We start from the raw sequence: 26,991 nt of genomic DNA on the forward strand, positions 1-26,991 counted from the left end.
GCGCCACCTCGCTCGGTCCCATTCACAGGAGTGAGTAACAGAATAAGATGGGGCTCAGGCAGTAAGTTTGATATCACATACTATATCAATGGCACTAGGTATCAATGGAATCAAAACCAGAAGCATAGGTACATTTGAACATTGCAGTAACCACACATCAGTCATACCAGTTGAAAGTGACATGGATGCTAAAGACCTATAAGTTGAGACTTTTAATACTGTCCTCACCATGATAATGACTAAGGACAACTTTTCTGAAAGCTATTTGGCTTTTGGAGCCATTGAAGGGAGATGCTGCATTCAAACAATAATTTTCTTATGCGCAATTCTACTGTCTTTGGTACTATACCACAACAAAGATGCAGATTATGTATGACAAGTACAACAACTATAGTAAATTACATATAAAGTAGCCATGCATTTATTACAAAAGCTTCACATCCTTAAAGAAATTAGACTGCCAATTGTATTTCTCATAAAATTCTGTGCTTGTGAACAGCAAGTAATATGTAAGACTGTTTGACATGTATCAATAACAGCTGTAATTGTAAAAAATTAATTCACTAGAGTTTGTACATACAAATGTAATTCGTTTAAATAGATGTAATCTCTTGAAATGATTTGGATGTACTTTTGTTTGAATTACTGAGATCATTGAGTTTTTAATAGAAAATACATGAAATATCTGCATTAAATTTTTTCATTGTTCAAGTAGAATAATGTTAGAGTTGGAACTCAAACTTGTGAAAATATGCACCAGGTTTTTCATTAGGAGCTGACTGACTGCCATGAGCAATGTGTGTAGTCTGGCTTACTATTGGCAGAATAGAAAATAAACAGAGAGATGAGTACAGCCCCCCTATTCATCTCTGCCAGGACTACGAGGTGGAAGGAGAATGGAGATTGCCCTCAGCACTACCACTTTTATTTGAAATCAAGTTTTTTACTTTGGTTCTTTGAGGATACTCAATTTCTTTCAGCACCTGACTCAGGCCATTCAAGAATTACACAAACTGTCTCTGTTAAATTTGCTAGTGCAAATCTGAATTTTTACCACTTTTTTTGTTATGAAGCCCCATAAAGTTGCAGCATGAGATAAAATCTTCACATCTTTGAAAGATATCTTATGTCTATGTTCAGCCATCAGTGACTGTTCCAAGTTTACAAACTTGATACATTGTTTTCACTTACAACTTCCAGACTGATAGGCAGTGGTCGATGTATAAAACTCTCCCCTGATGTTTTCATCTCCAACTGCAGGAGACATCTTCCAAGGTAAAGTGGCAAACACAGAGGATGTCTCCCACAGTCGGAGACAAAATATCAGGGGAGAGTTTTATACATCAACCACAGCCTATCAACACGGAAGTTTTAAGTGAAGACAATATCAGCCGTGAAAGCCTACATTGTATGATTGATACATTGTTCTTACTGGTATAGTAGTATGACACTGTGCAGATTGTCTGCCCTACATAATTTTCACCACATTGACTCTTACAACAGTTTAAACATGAAGATAACTTTTTACATATATGCTGTTGTGAAAAAATTAGGAGGCCACATGTAAAATGTATGTTAGACAATACCCTCAGTGTTGAATATGAATAATTTCTGAAATATGGGAGCAAAATTTCTTGGAAGAAAATGTTGTCTAGTATAGATTTAGGATGAAGTGAAATCATATGACAGGCAGTGAATGTCTCATACAAAGATCCTTGCAATTCAAGCAAAATTTACCTGAAATATGTGCATTTCCGAACGTTGTCCAGCACGTTCATGTCTCTCATCACCAACAACAAATACCAGGATGTTGTTGTAAATCTCCATTGGGTCATGACTAGTGAAAGCCGTAGGTTCTTGTATCAGAGCAACAGGGAAACGTTCCATAACAGCCTACAGCACATAACAGTCACACAGTTAAATGTAAACTCTTGACCATAAGATACAGATAAATACAAATGAGATAGAGTAAGTGTATTTGGGAAAACAATAAACACACACCCCTGTTTCATAGTCCATTATCAATACTTCCTGTCGGTCCAAGCGCAACGACATTTTTTGTGACCAAATACCATTTGACTTTTCTAACTGTAGTAGTCTTCTCATACCATCTGCTGGATAAACAATTCCTGTCTCTTTTGATACTGAAAATGTGGCAAGATGCTCCATAACGTAGGTTGGAGCATCTTCTCCAACCACACTTTGTTGGCCATCTGCAAATAGTATTATATGAGCTCCATTTTGGAAGATAAATAGAAATGTTTCAAATTTTAAAATTTTCTTCACTGTTACTTTTTCTGTATTTTCATAAGTGTTATGAACTGCAAAGCTCAGTACATGAAAGCAGCACAATCTGAGCACTATGTTATAAAGTTGTATAACATTATTGTGTAACATTATTTCTTCAACATTGCACATGAAATTCAGTTCTGCAATTCAGATTGCATAGGGAGCATCAGACAAATACTAACCTCCAGAGTAGCCATTTGAATGGATGCTGCTGTGGTGATACATGCTCCTTGGATCAGAAGAATATGAAGTTCTGAAAATAAACAAAAGAAAATGTTAGTTAAAGCATTTACCTAAAGATACATCCACTGATTCAATAGAATACTCACATTCTCAGTCACACAAATTAATATTAATTTTTTCCTTGAAATATGAATCATTTTATTTAATCTGAGTCATTACTCATTTCAGATTCCAAATCAGGTATAATTAGAACCACCAAATGTAAATCCACGCAAGTACTTCTAGGCCTACTTATCAATCGTTCATCTTGTGAAAGCAAAATTATCATCGGGTACAGAAATGGAGTACAGGATTGATGGAGCATTAGTAAACTTAAAGCAACTTACGACCAGTAAAAAAACACCTTTAACTAGCAATACTGAGTTCCAATATGCTGATGACAATGTTGTTCTGTCCAAATCAAAAGATTATCTACAGGCATTGGCCTAGTTCTTAACCTCAAAAAGACCCATATTCTGTATCAGCCTACTTAAATTGCTTAAGCAACGCCTCTCACCACCATAATCAATGGCAAGTTTTTGCAGAGCATATGACGTTTTCCCCTATGTCAGCTCTTACCTATCAACTTGTGAAAACACTGATGCTGAAATTCAACATTGTCCCAAATACACCAGCACAGAGTTTGGTCACCTAAAGAAAGGGGTTTTCAATAATTATAACATCAGCTCATGAGCTGAGCTGTATGTGTAGCAGTCTACTATAATACCAAGATTAACTTATGGCACTGAAACTCTGACCACCTGCAGGAGAGATGTCATTTGCTTGTAGAAATATAATCAATTCTCTGAAGAAAATCCTTAAAATAAAATGGCAAGCTTAGTAAGATTGGTGTCCTCCAAAAAAGCAAATGCTATTAGCATTGAGGCAACAATAAACAAACATAAATTTTGGTGGAGTGGTCATGTGCTCCCTATGAAAGACTCTCATCTCCATAAGCAAATCATGGACACGCAACTTACAGGTGGATAATGTACATATGGAGGACAGTGCAAAAGGTATTAAGATGCATCAAAATGCAAGATGCAGAAATGCTTGATCAATACTCAGAATTGGGAGCCTAAGTACCTAAGTGATTAGCATGTCGTCGACACTTCAAACAGGCAGGTCAAAAATATGAAGTGCACAAATGACAGGCAAGGAATTAGTGTATCGCCATTTGAATGAGCAACGTGAGCAAGCTGTGGTTGAAGAAAATGTCTATCATTGTGGAAGGATTTGCAATTCCACAAGTGATCCATGTAACCATCAGAGAACCCATAACCAATGAGCTGAGATCCCAAAAGAATCAGACTCCTTAGCAAGTGACAGTCTTTGATGATGACATCTTTGAGTTCAAGAATTACATATTCCAGTTCATTCAACTACATCTATATCAGCTCCCATCACCTTGATGTTAGATTTTCACATACAGAAGGTAATACTATTTGGGTTCTAGTGTTCTTCCCTGTTTGCGACTAACTTTTGACACTATTAGCTGCAAACATTGTCCTATTCCTATTACTGTTTAACATGAGAACTTCCACGAATATCTTCAAAACCCAAAAGAAGGCTCATTCTATCTCCTTTTTTTAGTAGCATTTTATAAATATTTAAATCTCATTCTGTCTATATTTACAAATTAACTGAATCTTTACTGTTATAAAGAAGTTTTAGTTATGGTTGATTAAATTTCCTCCTGATTTAACAAGAGATTAGCTAATATAATGCACTAAAATAAATGCCAAATGTCACTGTGGCATTCAGATGGTCCCTCACAATCCAGCCAGACATCACACAACAGAGTGATGTGGGTTGCTCCCTTGTCAAGATGCCTGCAACTCAACTGCAGACCATCCCACCTTTGACAGCTGCTGCAGTATCCGTGAGCACCACACTGGCCGGAGACAGTGCTGCTGTTGCCAGCACTTGTTTGCCTCCATGAGTCACATAATACTAGACAACTTCCCAGCACTCTTCTGCTGGGTGGCCTTAAAGGGTGCTGCCCAGCACCTTCCCAGTCATTGCCAGTTCCAACCTCGACCTCGACACTTAACATTTGATGTTTCATGGGTTTATTCACCAGAGCACAGCAAAGCCCTGTTGGAACCAAGGACATTGTCAGAGGCATATATACAAACCTTGCCTACAGCAGTGTTTCCCTTACTGTAACAGACTGTGTACTCAGCTTGTACATTCAAGAACTGTTATTGTGTTAGTGACAAACTTTCACCATAATATGATGACCTTTCAGTTGCATTCATTCTGAAACAGTTTCAGTTGCTATCCAGAACTGAATGTCATTGTATACTCTCTGTGTTAGTAATAAAGTTCTTGGATACCTGGGCACATTTCTCTTCTTGTAGTGTGCATCACCCACAATGGGATACTAAATTGATAATGTCTATGAATAAAAAACAAGACCCTAAACATAGATAACAGTCCAAATGGACAGAAGCTGCAGAGCCTATTAATCATTCTTATATGGGTACCAATTAATACTTTACTTTATACAACCAGCACTATGTATAACACAATGCAAAATCTATTATCTTAGACCTGTTCTCAGTCGTTCCACTTTTCTGAACTGCACCACCCTTGATGCACATAGCACGCAACACTTGCAGTATCATAAACAGGTAGTTAACTGTATGGGGATAGCTCACTAATCAGTAAATAGAGGCATCGAGAAGAAGACACATGCAGGAGGACAATTACCAACACACACACACACACACACACACACACACACACACACACACACTCTTGGAAGGTTAACATCACTTTATTTATCACTATTCTTAGCTAGTCTAAGAGTGCATATGGCTTTATGGCTCACCCAATAAATGCTAAACTATATATCCAAGTGTTCTGGGTTTGACCCCACCCCCGTTATCTTTAAACTTTTGTTTCTTCTTTTTGTGTAAATTTATCTGGTACCTTGATTTAGATTGGGTGTTAATCTGCAGGTTCTCCTAATAATTATATGTCTAAACAAATCCACAGGTCAGAGGAAGAAAAGAAAATACTTCATCTAACAGGACTATGACTGGCACAGTCTTTGGATTCATAACTACTTTACAAGTGAACTTAATCGTTAGTATGGAACTGTTGTTATCTATATATAGCTTCTCTGTTGGTGTTATTCATTATCCAGCATGGATTATATCAGTGAGAAAAAGGGAAGTGTAGTCTCAAATTCTAAATTTCAATTAGCTCGCTACAAACACAATGAACCACGAAAGAACACAGCAGCGGAAGTAGTAGCCCTACCTGTAACTGCTGTCCTCCCAGCTCTCATCCGGTGATGCGTGCCTGACTCCTGGCATGGTTGCCTCTACACCAAGGAGGGAACCTCTTTTGCCTGTAACATAATACACTTGTAAGTTGTCTTCCATATTCCACATTCACAGACCCAGACAAAGTGACACACACACACACAGTTAATTACTAATTACTATTAATGCATTTAAATGATTACTTATCACTATAATTACATGTAATAACTAATAACTATTATCCCAAATCTGAGATGATGTTTTTCATTCTAACAGTGGAATTTGCAGACTGTTTAAACAATGGGAATAGATTAAGTTGCCTATGAGCTCTACCCTGAACATTCATCAGTTTTATATTACTGCCACATATTCGCACACACCTTAAATACCTCCATGTGTCTGGTGCCACAGTCAGTATAATGTTCTTGTGACACAGAAACAAAATGGGGAAGTAGTGTAAACTCAATTAAGTTGTATATAATGTTCGAGATATTACTGCCTCAACATTTCCACCCAAATTAAAATTTAAAAAAATTGAGACATAACTGTGTGTAATTCTCATTCGTAAACTATTACTGAATTTAGTTAAAATGGTTAGGACAAATCAGATACATTATTGCAGATCAGATAATAGTAAGTTATGGTGCTACACTGAAGCACAAAAGAAACTGGTATAGACATGCGTATTCAAATACAGAGACACGTAAACAGGCAGAATATAGTGCTGCGGTCGGCAATGCATATATTATACAATATGTGTCTGGCGCATTTGTTAAATCAGTTACTGCTGTTGCAATGGCAGGTTATCAACATTTAAGGGAATGTGGTGTTATAGTCAGTGCACGAGTGATGGGACACAGCATCTCCGAGGCAGTGACAAAGTGGGGATTTTCCCGTACAACCATTTGACGAGTGTACCGTGAATATCAGAAATCCGGTAAAGTCATATCTCCGACATCGCCGTGGCTGGAAGAAAGGGGCCAGTGACAACTGAAGGGAACCGTTCAATGTGACAGAAGTGCAGCCCTTCCGCAAATTGCTGCAGATTTCAATGCTGAGCCATCAACAAGTGTCAGCGTGCAAACCATTCAATGAAACAGTATCGATATTGATGACTGCACGACACGGTCGCGAACCCTTGATGACTGCACGATACAAGGTTTTACGCCTCGCCTGGGAACGTCTACACTGACATTGGACTGTAGATGACTGGAAACATGTTGCCTGGTCAGACGAGTCTCTTTACAAATTGTATCGAGCGGATGGACGTGTACGGGTATGGAGACAACATCATGAATCCATGCACCCTGCATGTCAGCAGGACCGTTCAAGCTGGTGGAGGCTCTGTAATGGTGTGGGGCGTGTGCAGTTGGAGCGATATGGGACCCCTGATACGTCTAGATATGACTCTGACAAGTAACATGTGGTGTCACCGCCAGACAACACACTTGCTAGGTGGTAGCTTTAAATCGGCCACGGTCCATTAGTACATGTCAGACCCGCGTGTCGCCACTGTCAGTGATCGCAGACCGAGCGCCACCACACGGCAGGTCTCGAGAGACGGACTAGCACTAGCCCCAGTTGTACGGACGACTTAGCTAGCGATGCACACTGATGAAGCCTCGCTCATTTGCAGAACAGATAGTTAGAATAGCCTTCAGCTAAGTCCATGGCTACGACCTAGCAAGGCGCAATTAGCATGTATCTACAGAGTCTCACTTGTATTGTCAAGAGCAATGTACAACAAGGATGGATTAAAGTTAAGTATTCCAGAAGCTACGTACTTTTCTTTATAGCATTCATTACGTATCCTGTTTCAGACCTCTCTAGCCTGCGTGAGTTTAAGCGCGTGCCTTTCGGTTACCCGTCACTGTGGACTGGCTGTCTTGTCAGTTCACAACATAACATATGTAAGCACCCTGTCCGGTCACCTGCATCCATTCATGTCCGTTGTGCATTCCAACAGACTTGGGCAATTACAGCAGGATGATGGACACCCCACACATCAAGAATTGCTACAGAGTGGCTCCAGGAACACTATTCTGAATTTAAACATTTCAACTAGCCACCAAACTCCCCAGACATGAACATTATTGAGCATATCTGGGATGCCTTGCAATGTGTTGTTCAGAAAAGATCTCCACCCACTCGTATTCTTACAGAGTCATGGGCAGCCCTGCACGATTCATGGTGTCAATTTCCTCCAGCATGACTTCAGACATCAGTCGAGTCCATGCCGCATCGTGCTGCGGCACTTCTGCATGCTCACGGAATCCCTACAACACATTAGGCAGGTGTACCAGTTTCTTTGGGTCTTCAGTGTAGATGTGAGACTCATTGTAGAAAGCTGTATAGACCAACTGAAAATGGAAACACATCAAAAATGATGTTTTGAGGACAGAAGGAGAAGGAAGAAATAAGATGAGAGGGTAGAAGTCAGTGAAGCTTACAACAAAGAAAATGAGAAATGGTGGAAAAAAGAATGAATGCTTGTAGTACAAGTGATATGAACAGCATTTAATTGAACAAACATTCATTGCTTCACGTAGTGGGAGCAAGTTGTGAGGAAAACATTTTTGAAAAGTAGAGTAGTAAGGGCTATTACAGTTCTGATGTTTAAGATAAATAAAAGTGAAACAAAAGAATACATTATTACTAATGAGATATGGTAAAAATCTTGCAGTGAAGAATTTGAAAACAGCAGAAATAAAGGCAATATTAACAATAACTGGAGAGAAGAGCTACATGAGAAATAGCTGAAACCAAAGCGAGAAAGAATAAAAGTGTCAGTATGAGGAATAAGGAACTTCACCGATGTTGGTATCTTCATTTTACTTAAAAAACTATAGACAGGAAACTAAAAGCTTTTTCAAAATCAGAGATAGTGATGTCTTCTCAAAAATGAGAGCATTGACTGAAAAATTAGAAAATTAAGGAGAAAAAAAAAGATGGAACTAATTTATGGAAGAATGAAAAATAATTATTGGTCGGAAAAGTACTAAAAGAATATCTGTCCAAATTATATAGCAGTAACATGAGCATGTCGGTTAAAAGCGAAGGCATAGAAATTTGAGAAACCAAACACACATTAGGTAAAATACAAATAAAAAGACAGGTGTAGATAGTGTGTAGTACATATGAAATAAATGTCGATGTAGCCAAGCAAGAGTGAAACATGACACCTCATGCACATGAGTTTGGCAACTGCTAGGATCGGTGCAAATCAAGTCACAGCAAAAATGACATTTTGCTATGAGATACTCATGCTCACTACCGTGGTGACATGTAACTGAATGGTAATTAATAATTTAAACAAAAATTTTAGATGATTCACAAGAAATTTGACTAGCTAGCTAGCACTAGGTGTGGTGCAACTAGTGACAATATTTCAGGCCCTGCTTTGTTTTGAAAAGAACTTATCATGCAGTTCTTCTTAGTGAAGGAGTTAGTGTTATAAATCCTCAAAAGTATGTGTTCTGTAGACGACATACGCAGTATGACATCTTGCTGGTTTAAATCCTAATCCTCCCAGCAGTAACTTCAAGGGATAGGGTATAACAAATCACTGGCGGTATACCTGGTCGAAGGATAACTTTCGAATGTTTTTCGATATCTTCTCGTTTACTTTCAGTTCTCGTGTGCTCTTTAATAAAACACGTGCACTAGCACAAAAAGACAGGCGCACATCACATGAGTAGAAACACACGAGACACGAAGAACGAAAAACTATTACCACTATACTTTGCTGAAACAAAAATGCAGGATATCTGCGTTATCCTCTACGGGCGGAAGCCCCTAGCTATAGGACCACTCTCTCTTATTCTGTAGCCAGCATGTTTGCTGATACACTCCCATGCTGGTGCGCCAGCATTTCGTTTTTCTGAAACGTCACATCTTCCGGAAGCCTCTGTCCCATAAAACTAGGCTCAACAACGTCGGGAGTCTATTCTCTCTCCGTAGCGTTACAGGTTCACTGCAGCGAGACAATTTAATTTCAGTTACGACACAGTTTAGATAAAAACAAATACATTGCAGTAATCATCGACGGACCAGGTCCACATTAATATTTATCATGTCATTACATATGAAGTGACGTAGGTCTATTCTGATGTAACATGAATTCCAGATTTCCAAATTCCGCTCGTTGGTCGAAGTGGAAAGGAATGTAAGGGCCAAAAATTAGTAAATCAACACACGTGATCACAGATTCAATTGAGTGTGCCAAGAAACCGCATTGCCAAATCATGAATGTGGGTGAGATGCCTTCATTTTATTCGCGAATTTAACGTTTACTTCAACCAAGCGGGCACAGCCAGGATAATCAACAGGACATTTGCACCTGGCACAATAATCGAATAAAGCAAGGTGGAATCTTTTTTTTCTTTTTCTTTTTTTTTTAAACTCAATATTGAAATGTGGCCCTTGGGAGAGTGCATGCTGTATAGCGATCTAAAAGCACTATGTAATGCCGAACCTTGCCACACTGTAACGAATGTACCGGCAACAGTAATAATGTCTGTGTCAATACTTCATAGTTTTAGAAACCTGCAACAAGTAGGAAGAGTCACAAACTTCAAAAGAGCACTTCGGGAGCTAACATCTCGCGTCGCCAGGACATAAAAGAAAGAGGAAAGTCATTAGAGATGGCGCATTAGCTCTAATGAAAAGGGACGAGAAACAAGAAGCAACAGTAGCCTGTTTACGCAAGCACTCCATCGTTCGCATGAAGTAACGTACATAAAACATGGAAATTGTAATTCATGTTAGCCGAATGGGGATTTAAAACGCAGACGTACTGAATACGAGACCATCGTCCCAATCAGTAGATCTGCTGCGAAACGTTCTCTCCAGCAACAGATACGAGAGAAGTGACATGTGACTTAACATTTATATTCCACGATAAACTTCAACATGAGAAAGCACTGGTAATATGGGTAGAATAACACAAAATGCACCTAGTGTTTGATTAAAATAACATCGAGGGACTTGCAGATCTGCTGCACCGAGAAGAGATTACCTACTGATCTGTGTTTTGCTTCGGTCAACACTAAAAATACAACACTAAACACCACGAGGAGAGTTCTTTCCCGTTTCTCCCACAGCTAGAATCGTCCAGTTTAATTTGAATTTTCTATTAAGAGTGGTGGTGATATCATCTGAAAATCTTTACACGATATCCTCTAAAAGAGGAAAATACCCATTATTTGTTAGAGCACGACCGTGTCAAAAGAATATAGGAAAGCAAATTTCTCAAGCTGATTGTGCAAATTGCGAGCACTTGTTCGGCGCATTTTTGAAAAATGATATCGAAATTCCGGATGACTTGCTTCAAACTACAGAGACAAGAAGTGGATGGAGGTTGTGAAAGACATGTACTTGACCAAACCTAGCAGGGAATCCTAGTCGTTCCTTGGAGGCAATGACAGCATAGTACGTTTCATATCTTCCCCAGTGCCGTAGCCTCGCATATTTTAATCAACGCTGGAGCTTCAAACGACTTTTATAATGCCAAATAGGTCAAAGAATACCTTACGAAGACAAAAGTGCCTGCACTATAAATGAGGAGCCCTCTATCTAATTTACTGTGACTGACGTTGCCACTACACTTACAGGAACTACACTTGCCACAACCCAATACTCCCGACTCCATCCACCCCAAGCTACATTTCCGTGCTGGCAAGTTTGTAGTATTGTTAACGGCACAGTTCTTTATCAACATTTTATGCATATGAAGGATTCGCGCATAACGACACACGCTACAACTGTCGCAGTCTTGAAACCAGGCATATTTGTTGACAGCCATGGGTTATATGCTACGAATGTACCTTCTCAGAGGCTCGTGTACAATAGGATCAGGCCATAACTAAGAACGTCCCGACCCTAACGAACAGGTGGCTTTCCGCCACAATCGCAGCTACATAGAGCAAATGGTGATGTTTACCATATACCGCGAGGCTGGCTTCCAAAAAGTCTAAAAATACTAGCGGTGTTCATCGTCTCGACTGCTTTATTCAATGCAGTGTGGATAGAAAGCCTTCTTTATAAGCTTTCTGAAGTTGTAGCGTGCGATATCGTTCTTATTATCAATAATACGTTCAATAACTGAAACTTCAACGTTATTTTGAGAAACAAGATATAAACATGTATGACAGTACTGTGTTTCTTTGTTCTCGGTATTTTCCTAAACTTTACTGTGGCTTTCTGTTTTCACTGATTTCCTTAATTGTTGCTTTAATCAGCAATTATAATAAACAGTCAAAAAGTTACACATATGAACCGTTTTGTTTGGTGAGCAAAGAACCACAAATGAAGCAGCTGCCAGAAAGGTTTTTGAAGAATTTCCTGAATACAGAAAGCCGATCCCTCACTCATGTTGGACTAATATGCAACTGATAACCTTGTTAAAAAGTGTGTGGTAACGCATGATGCCTGTTTTCATCTATAAAGGATGACCATCTCCAAGTAATGTTGTGCGAAGTTTCACTGTCAAGTGCAATATTTCATGTACAACCGCCTCACAGGAAACTAAGAAAATTAATATCGTACACAGCACGGGGTGAGAAGGCATTGCACCCTCTTAGAAAAAAAACCCTTCGCAAAACAAACTCACTTATTGCTATGCCAAACAAGCAGACGTATCAATTCAGTAGCAGTTTGTAGCACGCCAAAAAATGTAGGTATGATGGTTATTGTATTGACAAGTAGCAAGTGTACCCAAAGCCATTTGTCAAAAAATCTCAAAACTATTTCGTCATTTACCGCAGAACTAATGTGTGCTGCACCCCCTCCCCCCCCCCTCCCTCCCTCCCGCTTTCTCCCAGCACTGATCCTGGGTACATTCTTGATTTCGTAAGTCACAATGCCAAATCCGGTTGACGTCAGAGGGGAAGCGAGAAAAAAATTGACTGTAGTCTTTCAAACCATCTCAGTATCTGCTAGAAATCATTAAAGAAATCACGAAAAATTCTAATTTGAATGTCTAGGTGGGAGAATTAAAACCCACTGCTTTCGAATACAAAGTGTTATCCACTGCTCCATGTCACCTACCAAGAATAAGAAGATTAAATGGCACTTCGTTTAAATGTAATTTCGCGCTCAAACTATATTCAGTATGCGGCAAAGTAACGGTGGAATAGAATATAAGCGAAACATTGGCGGAAACGACACGACATGAAGTCTAGACTGCAGTTGAGGCTCCAGGTCGAATGTTTTGAACGTCGAGGAGTGGATTCGTCTACGTGATTCTTAATGCGGGGAAGTTTAGTAACAAACTGCAGGGAACACAGAAGAAACCCGAGGAGTACTGGTCGTTTGCCTTTCGCAGCCAGCGGCCTCGATGCCTGGCACGTTTCGCAAGAGTGACGTCACAGCCGTTTGGTGCGCGTCGCTCCCGCAGCTGCCTATAGATAGCCCTTCCTGCCGGTAGGCGACGTGACGAAATGCTCCCCGCCTGAATGATAATAGCGGAGAGAGCTGTACAAACGCTGTCAGCTTTCAATGGATTCGTCCACATTACAATGACGGTAATTTCTTTTGGGATGATATGCATAACGGTAGTTCCTTATTCTCCACGACTTGAAAAGACTCACATCATATTTGAAGTCCACTGTCTACTGCAACCGTCCTGCAGTCCATTGCCCTGACTGAAATTTTTTCTTATCACAATACAAACCGAAACGCAATTTCTGTACCGTTTTTAGTGAAAATATCTAAGACATATCGTATTTAGCTCGGTGCATGCTCTTTATTCACGTGCATGTTACTTATTTACAGCGTTCTACATTTACGTTAACTACTGGAACACAAATTCACAGAAAATAATTTTTTTTATTGTTAACATAGCTGTATTATACTTCAGATGAAAGTAATATGAACTCCGCCAAACAACTCTGCAGATGTTCATGCGTGAAGCAGCTTCTCCTAAATAACTTGAAAAATGTGTTGTTACGTCTTCGTAATGGGCAAAATGAGAATATTTACAAGAAATTTTGATTATTCAGAGAAAAAAGGCCTTGAAAGTCCTAAGAGAACCAAACTTTTATGTTTCTCCATCCGTAATAACCAAAAATGGGATAAGCATAGCTAAATCCACATTAAGACTCGTGCAGAAGCTTCCGCGTCTTTCGACACAAGAAGATGCGCAAATGAGCGACCAGACACGTATTTTGCTTATGTTCGTGCACATGTAAAATATGGCCCAGATCCCTAGGATCTGACACTAGGAAAAGTCTCCATTTCTAGCACTTACCCATCAGAGTTTAACGTCTTGTCTGCGGCGGGGTCACTAGACACTCAGCACAAGCTCAGATGGAGGAAGGAAATCTTCCGTATTCAACAAAATACTTTCGCATTCGAAGGAGAAAGTTGTTGATTGAAATTTCGTGAGAAGGTTCAGCCGTAACGAAAAATGCCTTTATTTTAATGGTGTCCATCCCAAATCCTGTATGATGTCCGTGACACTCTCTCCCCTATTTCGCGATAATACAAAACGTGCTGCTCTTCTTTGAACTTTCTCGATGCGCTCCGTTAATTCTATCTAGTAAGGATGCCAGACCACGCAGCAGTACTCCAAAAGAGGACGGACAAGCGTAGTGTAGGCAGTCTCTTTAGTAGACCTGTAACATTTTCTAAGTGTTCTGCCAATAAAACGTAGTCTTTGGTTTGCCATCCCCACAATATTTTCTATGCGTTCTTCCCAATTTAATTTGTTTGTAATTGTAATTCCTTGGTATTTGGTGAATTTACGGCTTTTAGATTAGATTGAGTCATCGTGTAACCAAAGTTTAATGGATCCGTTTTAGCACTCGTGTGGATGACAACACATTTTCCATCATTTAGGTCAACTGTCAATTTTCGCGCCAATCAGATATCTTTCCTAAATCGTTTTGCAATTTATTTTGATCTTCTGACGAGTTTACTAGACGATAAACGACAGCATCATCTGCAAACATCCTAAAACGGCTGCTCAGATTGTCTCCTAAATCGTTTATATAGAGAAAGAACAGCAGAGGGCCTATAACACTCCCTTGGGCAACACCAGAAATCACTTCTGTTCTACTCGATGACATTCCGTCAATTACTGCGAACTGTGACCTCTTTGACAGGAAATAACGAATCCAGTCGCATAAATGACACGATACCCATAAGCACGCGATTTCACTAAAAGCCGCTTTTGTGGTACAGTGTGAAAAGCCTTTTGGAAATCTAGAAATACGGAATCAATTTGAAATTCCTTGTCAATTGCGTGTGTATAAAGAGTTGGTTGTGTTTCACAAGAACGATGTTTTCTAAATCCGTGCTGACTGTGTATCAATAGACCGCTCTCTTCTTGGTAATACATAATCCTACTACCTTCCTTGAATATTGATGTGCCCGCATCTCGTGGTCGTGCGGTAGCGTTCTCGCTTCCCACGCCCGGGTTCCCGGGTTCGATTCCCGGCGGGGTCAGGGATTTTCTCTGCCTCGTGATGGCTGGGTGTTGTGTGATGTCCTTAGGTTAGTTAGGTTTAAGTAGTTCTAAGTTCTAGGGGACTGATGACCATAGATGTTAAGTCCCATAGTGCTCAGAACCATTTGAATATTGATGTGACCTGTGCAGCTTTCCAGTCTTTGGGTATGGATCTTTCGTCGAGCGAGCGGTTGTATATGATTGTTAAGTATGGAGCTATTGCAGCAGCATACTCTGAAAGGAACCTAATTGGTATATTGTCTAAACCAGAAGACTAGGCCGCGCGGGGTAGCCACGATGTCTACGGCGCCTTGCCACGTTTCACGCGGCTTCCCCCATCGGAGGTTCGAGTCCTCCGTCCGGCATGGGTGTGTGTGTGTGTGTGTGTGTGTGTGTGTGTGTTGTCCTTAGCATAAGTTAGTTTAAGTTAGACTGAGTAGTGTGTAAGCCTATGGGCCGATGAACTCAGCAGTTTGGCCCCGTAGGAACTTACCACAAATTTCCAGAAGATTTGCTTTTATTAAGTGATTTAAGTTGCCTTACTACTCCGAGGATATCTGCTTCTAAGTTGCTCATATTGGCAGCTGTTCTTGGTTCGAATTCTGGAATACTGTGTTCCTTACTTCAAGAGCTATATTTGCAATACATATCCAGACATTCAGATTTTGTGTCTAATTTCCTGTGCTAAATGGTACCAAAATCTGTGTCACCAAGTGAACAAACTCTCGCGTCTGATAAAAACTGCTATGGAAAAGCGGACCAGGTTCACTAACTTCCGCAGTTGGTGTTCTAACACATAGAATACCTTACCATTCTACAAACAAGCCTTAATCTTTCTCGCTTATATTGCTGATCAAACGAGCAAAATACGCTGTAGGTCATCTGAAGATAAAACTCCAGGGCCTGACATCGGAACTGGCATTATTCCATTATATTAAACAGAGGAAATTGAAATCGTTTCTACGTTTCCTTCAAAAATAAAAATGATGTGTATTTAGAGGAACCGTCACACAGTGCTACTTTTGGAAACGATAGCAAATCTTGCAGCTGTATTCCGTGGGGTAACTCGAACCCGGAACCTTGCTTTTAGGGCCATACACTGAGCATAACCCACAGCCAGTCTGCTAGTACCTCTCTCAGGAACTACTGGATAGCTCAATGGGATGGTGCATTGCCGGCGAAGCCCAAGGATCCAGATTATGGTCCCGGTCTGACACACAGTTTAAATATGTCAGGAGGTTTCATAACTGCGTAAATTCCGTTGCAAAATGAATGACTATTTGATAACATGCGTCTATTTTACTTCTTCTGAGTAGAAAGAAAGGACTGATCATGTTTCATTGCTTATATGACGGAACGACACGTCTCCATCTACACTCCTGGAAATTGAAATAAGAACACCGTGAATTCATTGTCCCAGGAAGGGGAAACTTTATTGACACATTCCTGGGGTCAGATACATCACATGATCACACTGACAGAACCACAGGCACATAGACACAGGCAACAGAGCATGCACAATGTCGGCACTAGTACAGTGTATATCCACCTTTCGCAGCAATGCAGGCTGCTATTCTCCCATGGAGACGATCGTAGAGATGCTGGATGTAGTCCTGTGGAACGGCTTGCCATACCATTTCCACCTGGCGCCTCAGTTGGACCAGCGTTCGTGCTGGACGTGCAGACCGCGTGAGACGACGCTTCATCCAGGCCCAAACATGCTCAATGGGGGACAGATCCGGAGATCTTGCTGGCCAGGGTAGTTGACTTACACCTTCTAGAGCACGTTGGGTGGCACGGGATACATGCGGACGTGCATTGTCCTGTTGGAACAGCAAGTTCCCTTGCCGGTCTAGGAATGGTAGAACGATGGGTTCGATGACGGTTTGGATGTACCGTGCACTATTCAGTGTCCCCTCGACGATCACCAGTGGTGTACGGCCAGTGTAGGAGATCGCTCCCCACACCATGATGCCGGGTGTTGGCCCTGTGTGCCTCGGTCGTATGCAGTCCTGATTGTGGCGCTCACCTGCACGGCGCCAAACACGCATACGACCATCATTGGCACCAAGGCAGAAGCGACTCTCATCGCTGAAGACGACACGTCTCCATTCGTCCCTCCATTCACGCCTGTCGCGACACCACTGGAGGCGGGCTGCACGATGTTGGGGCGTGAGCGGAAGACGGCCTAACGGTGTGCGGGACCGTAGCCCAGCTTCATGGAGACGGTTGCGAATGGTCCTCGCCGATACCCCAGGAGCAACAGTGTCCCTAATTTGCTGGGAAGTGGCGGTGCGGTCCCCTACGGCACTGCGTAGGATCCTACGGTCTTGGCGTGCATCCGTGCGTCGCTGCGGTCCGGTCCCAGGTCGACGGGCACGTGCACCTTCCGCCGACCACTGGCGACAACATCGATGTACTGTGGAGACCTCACGCCCCACGTGTTGAGCAATTCGGCGGTACGTCCACCCGGCCTCCCGCATGCCCACTATACGCCCTCGCTCAAAGTCCGTCAACTGCACATACGGTTCACGTCCACGCTGTCGCGGCATGCTACCAGTGTTAAAGACTGCGATGGAGCTCCGTATGCCACGGCAAACTGGCTGACACTGACGGCGGCGGTGCACAAATGCTGCGCAGCTAGCGCCATTCGACGGCCAACACCGCGGTTCCTGGTGTGTCCGCTGTGCCGTGCGTGTGATCATTGCTTGTACAGCCCTCTCGCAGTGTCCGGAGCAAGTATGGTGGGTCTGACACACCGGTGCCAATGTGTTCTTTTTTCCATTTCCAGGAGTGTATTTTCTTGTTTATTTGATCAGCACTCTTTCTAATAGAACGGCACACAAGACCCGTCTGACAACTATGTACGAACTACTCAGCGATGACATTGCCCACTGAAACAGCACATATTCCTCGAACTATTATTATACGAAAGCAATCTCACATAACCATACCGTAGGCGAACTTCTTATCGTAGCATCTTGCTCTTATCCAACAGTTAGAATATTACGTAGCTGATTTATTTCAGCGTACGGACAACGTTCACATCCTGCATACAAGCCCCTTTGGGGCATCAAATTTCATATTCAATCTGAATCAGTGTATTCTGGTAGACATCCGAAAGCCGAAATATGGTTCATGTATTACAAGTCACCTGTATGGCCATCCAGGATAGCTGAGCGCGTTAACATGCCGCTTTCGGCCTACGGGGAGACTAGCCTGCCCCGGATCGGAATTAACGACGACGTCTGGTGGGGTGGCCAGTCTGGATGTGGTTTGACGACCGTTTCCCACATCCACTTGGTAAAATAGCCAGCTAGTATCCACGACGCCTCAGATATATGCTATGCAAACATTTAGAAACGTTTCTCACTTTTGCGCACGAGATTAACTCTAGACGCCGACAGATGGGTATACACAAATCTTGTCCCGAAAGGAGTGATGGTGTGAGGAAGGATATCCGGCCACCAACTACGACTAACATTGCGTCAACCCACATAACCACGCCGACCCCGTGGTGCAACGGGAAAAATGAAGAAGAAGATTACGCGTCAACTACATCTTGTTGGAAGCACACGAATATTGTGAAGCTTATTTGGTGGAAAAAAAAAACGCGTCTCCCATAGCAGAAATTTCATCAACCACGTCTTTCAAGTCCAATTATACACATATAACAATGAGGAATTTAAAGTAACGATTATTCGTATGGAGATCGCTGACTAGGGTTGTACTTTATGACGACTATAATACATGTGCCAGCACTCGCTAAAGAACTGGCAACCACTGCTATTCCGCGTCTAAGTCAAAGAGACATCGAAATAATTGAAAGGAAACAATATCGCAGCATGAAAGGAGTAGAAGCGCAAGGAGAAAAGACGGTATGTTTAAGATTGTTAGAGGTAATTACCCAATAATTCATAAATAAGAAAGTCAGCAGAACAGTCAAATGGGATAGACGAACTAGTTAGAATATAAGTCCGTTCAAGGTGAAACTAAAAGTAAGACACTAGTTCCGAAGCGAATTATTAGAAGGAGAATAACAATCGGCGACACATAAAAAGTGAAATAGACATCCGTAATAGCAGGTGTGAAATGGTTCTAATATATAAAAAGCAATACTACACAAGATGGGCAAAGTAAGAAAGCACGTAAGAGCAGATTTCATCAGGCGAAGAAAGCTTTTTCGCCGAAAGCAAGTTGTTGCTACTTGACTAGAAGGAGGGTGGTAGGACATGTTCTGAGGCATCAAGGAATCACCAAGTTAGTATTGGAGGGCAGCGTGGAGGGTAAAAATGGTAGAGGGAGACCAAGAGAGGAATACACTAAGCAGATTCAGAAGGATGTAGGGTGCAGTAGTTACTTGGAGATGAAGAAGCTTGCACAGGATAGAGCAGCATGGAGAGCTGCATCAAACCAGTCTCCGGACTGAAAACCACAACAACAACAACAACAACAACTGCAACAACAACAAGTTATTACTGTCATAATATACCTATAATCGAGGAAGAACTGTGCGTTCAGCGTACAGAGGAGTGTGGACAGTGGCAAAACCGAAAAATAATGAATTACGATGCTGGACGTTAAAACCGCAACACTAGAAAGAATACTATGTAACGAAATTTTACAGTACAGCGGGAAGAATACACGATTAAATTTGTAGATGACTTTTGGGCCGTACAGTGTGCGAAATTTAGTACACAGAGCTGCAACCTCTGGCAGCAAAGCAGCTCCAACACGATTGGACATCGAGTCGAACTCTACTTGGATTACAGATACAGGCAAGTCATTCTGTGCAACGAGGGCGTGCTGAAGATTAATGTCTGCAAACTTTTTATGTGAAAATTCTTAAAGATTTTTAAATAAAATAAAGTTTATTAACATTCTGCACCTTAAGTCTTCATATCTACATATTTATTTCTCAATATTGTTACCCTGGTGACAACGAGAGATCAGTTTTTTAATATCGTCGCTATAGAAAGTTTGACTTCGTTGACGGAGCCACAACCTCACCTCTACTTGCACCGCTTCATCACAATCAAAGTGAAGTCCTCGAAGGCGTTCTTTTAGTTATGGAAACAAATGGAAATCCAATGGAGAATGATCGTTGTAAGTGAACCCAAGGCGTCGGATTGAGATGTCGCACCACTCGTATGCGATATGGCATTGTCATGTTGGAGAAGAAGGTGCTCCATGTGCGGACGAACTCTTCGAATTCGATTACAGCACGCTGTTTCTCACGCACCGACATAGTTACATTACACACCACCATATTACACGATACAATTCGGTGCCCTCTAGCGGCAGGGGTTACAACATGCGCCAGCGAAGCGAAAAAGTCGACCGAGCAATACACATGACATGTAGTACATCAACCGATATTGAAAACAGAATTAAAAATTCGGAGGAATTATTTTTCAGCACGCCCTCGTACTTCATCTTTAAACCAGAGTTAATCAACTGTAGTGGCAAGCGAGTGGTGACGTGTAGGCCTCTCGGGAAACTATGAACATATGTATGTTTTCATTGGGCACATTTCCTGACCCAAGGTACGTGACGTGGATGAACTATCCTTCTCGGCCGAGCGTACAATATGTCTGCCCTCTCGGACGCTAGTTGCGTGGGACCGTTGAGATAACGTGTGGCGTTGACTACGGTCATTGACAACCAACATTAAAAAGCGATTTCTGAGTGAGAAACCCGCTGCATAATCTTTACTCATGCACAGAATGAAAATGGCTGTACTCCTACCTACTTTGTATGGATGCACTGAAAAGCTATTGTTTTGCATATCCAAGTATGTCGAGCACTTCACGCCAATTTGTCGTTTGTTGCATGCCGTCTCCACGGCGTTACAGTTTTACTAGCCAGCAGTGTAGGTGCGTCTGAAACATATTTTACAAGAGATACACTCGATTCAAAACGCACAAATGAACCCGAGTGAGCCTTTTAGTTGGTTTTCCTTTATCACCTAATAAAATGCTCCACTATACATGCTGAAAAATTTCACCTGATACATGAGAGCTGTTTTCAACTTTATTCATGACGGCTTATTTTCACTACGAAAGGTTATGACGCAGAATAAAATCTTTCATCTGGAAAGGAATGCTTGGCGAAATCTTTGTGATATACTAAAATCATGCGCCGAGCCGGGACGTAGACTCGGCTCTCAGATTTTCTGCGTCTAGAGTTCATTGATGAGGTATTGAGAGAAGCTACTTTATTGAAAGAAGCTGCTTTACAGTCCTAGAGCAGAACGGTGGCCTTACTGATGACATCATTTATTGATTGCGTAGGTATACCGTGTGCTTCATGAACGACACAAGCACCGTATCCGGCGTTATGCGGGAACCAATACCGAGAAGGGATACTCCGATCATTCCATACACTGTGGTTCGTTCCTCGGATTTTGGCGGTGACCTATCGGTTTCAGCCGAACTAGACGAGCTAAGGGCGCCTGGAGAAATTAAGGAAAATTGTTGCATCATGTAGCTCTCCCTATGGCTCGTCAGTATCATCTGCTCACAGAGCTGCGCATAAACTCAAACCTGAACCTTACAAAGTAACGCGGTCCGGCAGTGTTGCTCGACATCAGTACTGCAACTGGCTCTTGGAGTCTGTCCACAATCGAGAAGTTGATCCTCAAATGCTCTTTTTCTTCCCGATGAAGCACAATTACATGTGCTGGGTACGTGAACGCGCAGATAATTGACAATGGACTTCTCAAAGTCCCCATCATTCACGTTGAGAGTCTCTGCATGATGTGAAAAAAAAAAAATAGTAGGATGTCTAAATGCGGGGGGAGCGTTGGGTGGTCATTTTATGCATATTTTATTTGTAGAATGGGTAAAATAATATGAAATGTATGTGTCAGTTCCTTCGACGTTAACAGTGTGTGTGTGTGTGTGTGTGTGTGTGTGTGTGTGTGTGTGTGTGTGTGTGTGTGCTGCTCAATTATGATATGTTGGCTCAACTTACATAGCGAGCGATAAGGTGTGTGTTCCCATCCCATCTACCTTACTGAAACACTGAAATACCTTGGACTAATCCTCGACCACAAACTAACCTGCCGCTCCTGTCTACTAACCACACAACAAAACGCCCACAATAGATTATATTAGTAAAACTGTTAACAGACCGTATATTGGAATTACGTCTTTCCACCATCCTACACACCTATGAACATCTTAACCGATTCACACTTAACTTTGTTGATGTAGCTTGTATCTCTGCACCATCAAAATTTTACTCTTCATTACAAGTCATAGAACGCCTTGTACTCCACCTCGCGTCCCTTATCAATCTCTTCTCTTCACATGCACCCTCTATCAGTTCATTACATCCTCCCTCTTCCTCCTCAAATTTATCGAACATCTTTATCAAAATCGGAGGTATTTGTTACATGGAGTTATCCGCGAATTTTATTTACACAAGATACGCTTATTTTCTGTCTGTCGATCGTGGTTCATTTCAAAATGACATGTTTCCGGCAACATTGCCCGAAACCTGTCATTTTGAAATAAACAACATTGCCCACTTTTAGAAAAATGGTTCAAATGGCTCTGAGCACTATGGGACTTAACTTCTGTGGTCATCAGTCCCCTAGAACTTAGAACTACTTAAACCTAACTAACCTAAGGACATCACACACATCCATGCCCGAGGCAGGATTCGAAGCTGCGACCGTAGCAGTCCCGCGGTTCCGGACTGCGCGCCTAGAACCACTAGACCACCGCGGCCGGCCACTTCTAGATCATGTGTCGTAGTTACAGAGTAACTTGTCCTAATGGAACTGTCGACTGGCAACAAATAAGGCTGTTTCGTCGAACATCTTTGCAAATCCTATACATCTCGCAAACTTCAAGATAAAACTTTCGTTGTCTTCTCATTTCTCTCCACCCCCCGGATGTTGCTCTGCCCTTAACCCTGCAAATCCACACACTCCATATCACATACTAAGGAAACTACAACAGGTTCCCTCTTCCTTACCCGCGCAGACATTTCTCCAGTTATAGCCTTAACCTCCATACCTGTACCTTATAACAAGGTTCCATTACTCCTCCCAGCCTACTAACCACCAAAACCTACTAAATCTTCCTTTTATACACCCCAGTTATCGACCAAACATTTCCCAATCCGATATCATCCTCTCCGTGCTCCGTGCTCTTCCAGACATAACCCCCCCCCCCCCTTATTGCTCTCATCTTTCCACCGTTCCTTTCTACGCTTACGACACTTACTAGAACCTTAACTCCAAGCACTTGGCAAAAGCAGCATCGTCATTTACATCATAGTATCAGCCGCACCTTTGCCATCGGTGTTTTCATACTAATAACATCGAAATAAATAATCTTCTATTGCATTTCAATCTCATTTTATTCGTTAAGATGCAATATGACTCACAGCCCATGTGACGACCAATAAAGGAAAAAAAAAAGAAACACGTGTGGTGGGAAGTCTCGTATTATTCCAATGGCTATAATATGTAGATGAAGCTTTTATTGTTTAAGCACTCGTCGAAATCAGTTGAGAGTGAATAAGTGTATGATTAAACAAAGAAACAGTAATTTAAAAAACAATTAACAGCCGAAAGTGGTAATGTGGTTGTAACCTTTGAGAAGCTTACAGAGACATATGGAAACACTACGATGCCTGTGTCACAGATAATTTAATATTCTGACACAACTCATACGCTGGCTGCTCGACCCGTCGACTTGACATCAGCGATGTTCATTCATTCTTTCAGATGGCCTCTACTCAACGTACACAGCGTTACAACACAATGGAAGTTTGAGCCGACAGCACAGCATGGGAAAAACTGTGTGAGCGTAGCGTTGACCTTGAATTATGAATAATCTTGAAACCCTTCTTTTCGCTCACAGCGCAACGAAGGTGGCCGTGTGCTGCCCTGGAAGCGTGTATCTGGTTACAGAGTGCGACGATAGTGAAACGTCCGTTCACTTTTATATACAAAATGTGTTCTTATGTCCTTACTACTAACGGAAATCCACTTTGACTGTGGCGATCTTTTTCAGTTTTATTTCTCTTTCATGTCGAATCACAATCTTTTCTGAGTAAAAACAAATGCTGGCATAACCAAGGTCTGATACCTCTGAGGGCTGGAAGATTCTAATGATGATATAATAATAATAATATTTGTTTATTTATTTATTTAACCTGATCAGATTAAGGCCATCAGGCCCTCTCTTACATCGGACCAGTGTTTCACACATGCAGCATTTTACACATCATAGTTACATCATGACAGTAGTTTGAATAAGAAAAATACATTAATCTAGTGACAATATGAATAAAGAGTAATGACTAAGACCTAATAAAGTAAATACTGGCAGTATTTTTACAACAGCTGCTATACATAAAAATTATGATAAAAGTAATAATAATAACAGTAAAAGAAAAAAATGAAACAGTAATGGTAAACATGAGAAAGACTGGCAATAGTAATGAAGACTTGTGCAGATGTACATTAATATATTGGTGTATAAAGTAGTTGTTTACTGGTATAGCGAGTTTTGGGGAATGGAGATTCAAGGAGGCCGCATCAGTTAAGAAAAAAAAAACTGGGAACTGAGGAAGATCTAGTAGGAAAGAAGGAAGTAATGGGGTGAAGTGCATTCATTTACTGAGGAAGACATTACTGTTGCTTAAGTAGATACGTCATTAACTGGTTTTTGAAGCCGGACATGTTTTTAAGTTCTCTAATATAACGAGGCAGGTTAATCCGGAGTCGGGTTCCTGCTACTGTAAAGGACTTCGAGAAGGTGACTGAGCGATGCAGTGGAACAGAGAGGATTTTATTATGATGGGAACGTGTGTTTCTGTCATGTTGTTCAGACATGAGCGTTAAGGGCGAGGAGAGATATGAGGGACAGTGTACATTTATAAGACAGTAGATGAGACAGAGTGTATGGAAATCTCTGCGTTTGTCTACACGCAGCCAGGGCAGTTGTGCATATGCTGGTGAAATGTGATCAAAAAGTCGAACGTCACAGATATATCGGACGGAGGCATTCATGATCAGTTCCAAACGTCACGAATTTTCCTGAGAGAGACCTTGTAGGATAATATCGCTGTAGTCAATGACTGGAAGCATAAGCGTTTGTACTAATTTCTTTTTCAGATCGAAAGGGAAGAGTTTCTTATATTTTTGTAGGGCATAAAGAGATACTGATGCTTTTTTGCACACTGCAGTTACGTGCTCTGTCCACTTCAGATTTTCACCTATTATTACTCCCAAACTCTTTGCTGAAGGAAAGAAGTTGATATTTGTTCCATTTAACATTAGATATGGTACGGATTCTCGATGTTTTGGGCTAATGAGCTTAGAGTGACCAACAAGTAACGCTTAGGTTATAGATGGATTGAGTTTTAGTCTTATGTTCTGTGCCCATTTTGATAAAGCATCGAGGACAGTATTGAAATTTTCAATAGCTTTCTTAAGATTGATTGGTTTGGCACTTAGATATAACTGAACGTCATCAGCATACATGTGATATTTGCAATAGGTCAGAACCGGTGACACATCATTGACATACAGAGAGAAGAGTATAGGACCTAATACTGAGCCTTTGGGGAACACCTGACACTACCTGCCGCCATTGTGATTTTATATTCCCGGACAGGACGCGTTGCTGACGAGACGTCACGTATGAGCGAAACCATTCACTGCACTTGGTGAGAAATTTAGACCGCTAAGTTTGGCAAGTAAGATGTCGAAGTCGACAGTATCAAATGCTTTGCTGAAATCTAAGAAGGAAATGATAGTCGCTTCTGTCTATCCATGGCAAGTTTCAGGTCATCTGTCACCTTTATCAATGCGGATGTTGTGCTTCGATGTTTACGGAAACCTGATTGGTGTTCGTCTAATAGGTTGTTAGTAGTTAGGTAGTAGGTGAGTTGGTCATGGGCTATATATCCTAAGGCTTTAGATAGTGCAGGAAGAATGCAGATGGGGCGGTAGTCAGAGGGTGCTGTGGCAATGTCCTTTTTAGGCAGTGGCTTAATTTGTCCCAGTTTCGAGGCCTCAGGGAAAATACTTGTGATTAAGGAAGCGTTGAAAATGTCTGTTATAGAGGGCAGTAGTGGATCGATAATAATAATAATAATAATAATAATAATAATAATAATAATGCATCAAATGTGAGTATTCATGGTACGAAAAGGCTGTCGAAATTTAGGCTTGGAATCAAATCTACAAACAGAACGCCCTTATGTGCTCACCACACATGACAGTTTAAACAGTTAATATCCACCAACACATTCAGCAACAGGCAAGAGGGTGCAGCACTTCTACCGTTGGTTTTAAAGTAACTTTTAAAAGGACATAAAACATTTATGTGAAGCTAAGAGGGCGCAACGTGGATTGTCGCTTGATATGAGGAGAAGATAGAGCTGCAAATTAGCAATTGTTTTGATAGAAAATAAAGATAATAAGTTCGAAACGCTAATGGCCCACGAATTACATACACAAGCTGGTGTAAATGAAAAAAAGAAAAAAAAGATGGGTTATGTGACACGGAAGGGCGGGGGGAGAGGGCGGGGACAGCTGCAGAAAAACAAAATAAAATTCTGGTGTGCAAGAGACCCTTTGAAGAGATTGGTATGGTGGAGAGAGACGCAGGGTGAAGCTTTGAAATGATCATTAAAAGAGGTTTGGTTGCGTCTGATGGAAAAATGCTTCCCGCGAAGAAAGAGTTTAACGTCCAATCGGAAAGAAGCTCGTTAGAGACGGAGCATAAG

General features: G+C 41.4%; 1 protein-coding gene across 4 annotated transcripts in view; it reads right to left on the reverse strand.

Annotated features, from left to right (window-relative positions):
* Window positions 1-26,991, reverse strand: part of LOC126248465 (epidermal growth factor receptor kinase substrate 8-like protein 2) — a 217,871-nt gene that overhangs the window by 75,096 nt on the left and 115,784 nt on the right. For 3 of the 4 annotated variants that reach the window (XM_049949474.1, XM_049949471.1, XM_049949470.1), the window contains exons 2-5: window positions 5,782-5,872; window positions 2,472-2,542; window positions 2,002-2,213; window positions 1,738-1,893 (exon numbers count right to left, since the gene is read on the reverse strand). In XM_049949474.1, coding sequence (XP_049805431.1) covers window positions 1,738-1,893; window positions 2,002-2,213; window positions 2,472-2,542; window positions 5,782-5,837 — 495 coding nt within the window. In that variant the 5' untranslated portion in view covers window positions 5,838-5,872. Of the gene's footprint in view, window positions 1-1,737; window positions 1,894-2,001; window positions 2,214-2,471; window positions 2,543-5,781; window positions 5,873-9,363; window positions 9,401-26,991 lie in introns of those variants that run through there. The other variant, XM_049949473.1, reaches the window with a different exon arrangement.

Source organism: Schistocerca nitens, chromosome 3 (genome assembly GCF_023898315.1).
Source record: "Schistocerca nitens isolate TAMUIC-IGC-003100 chromosome 3, iqSchNite1.1, whole genome shotgun sequence".
NCBI lineage: Eukaryota > Metazoa > Arthropoda > Insecta > Orthoptera > Acrididae > Schistocerca > Schistocerca nitens.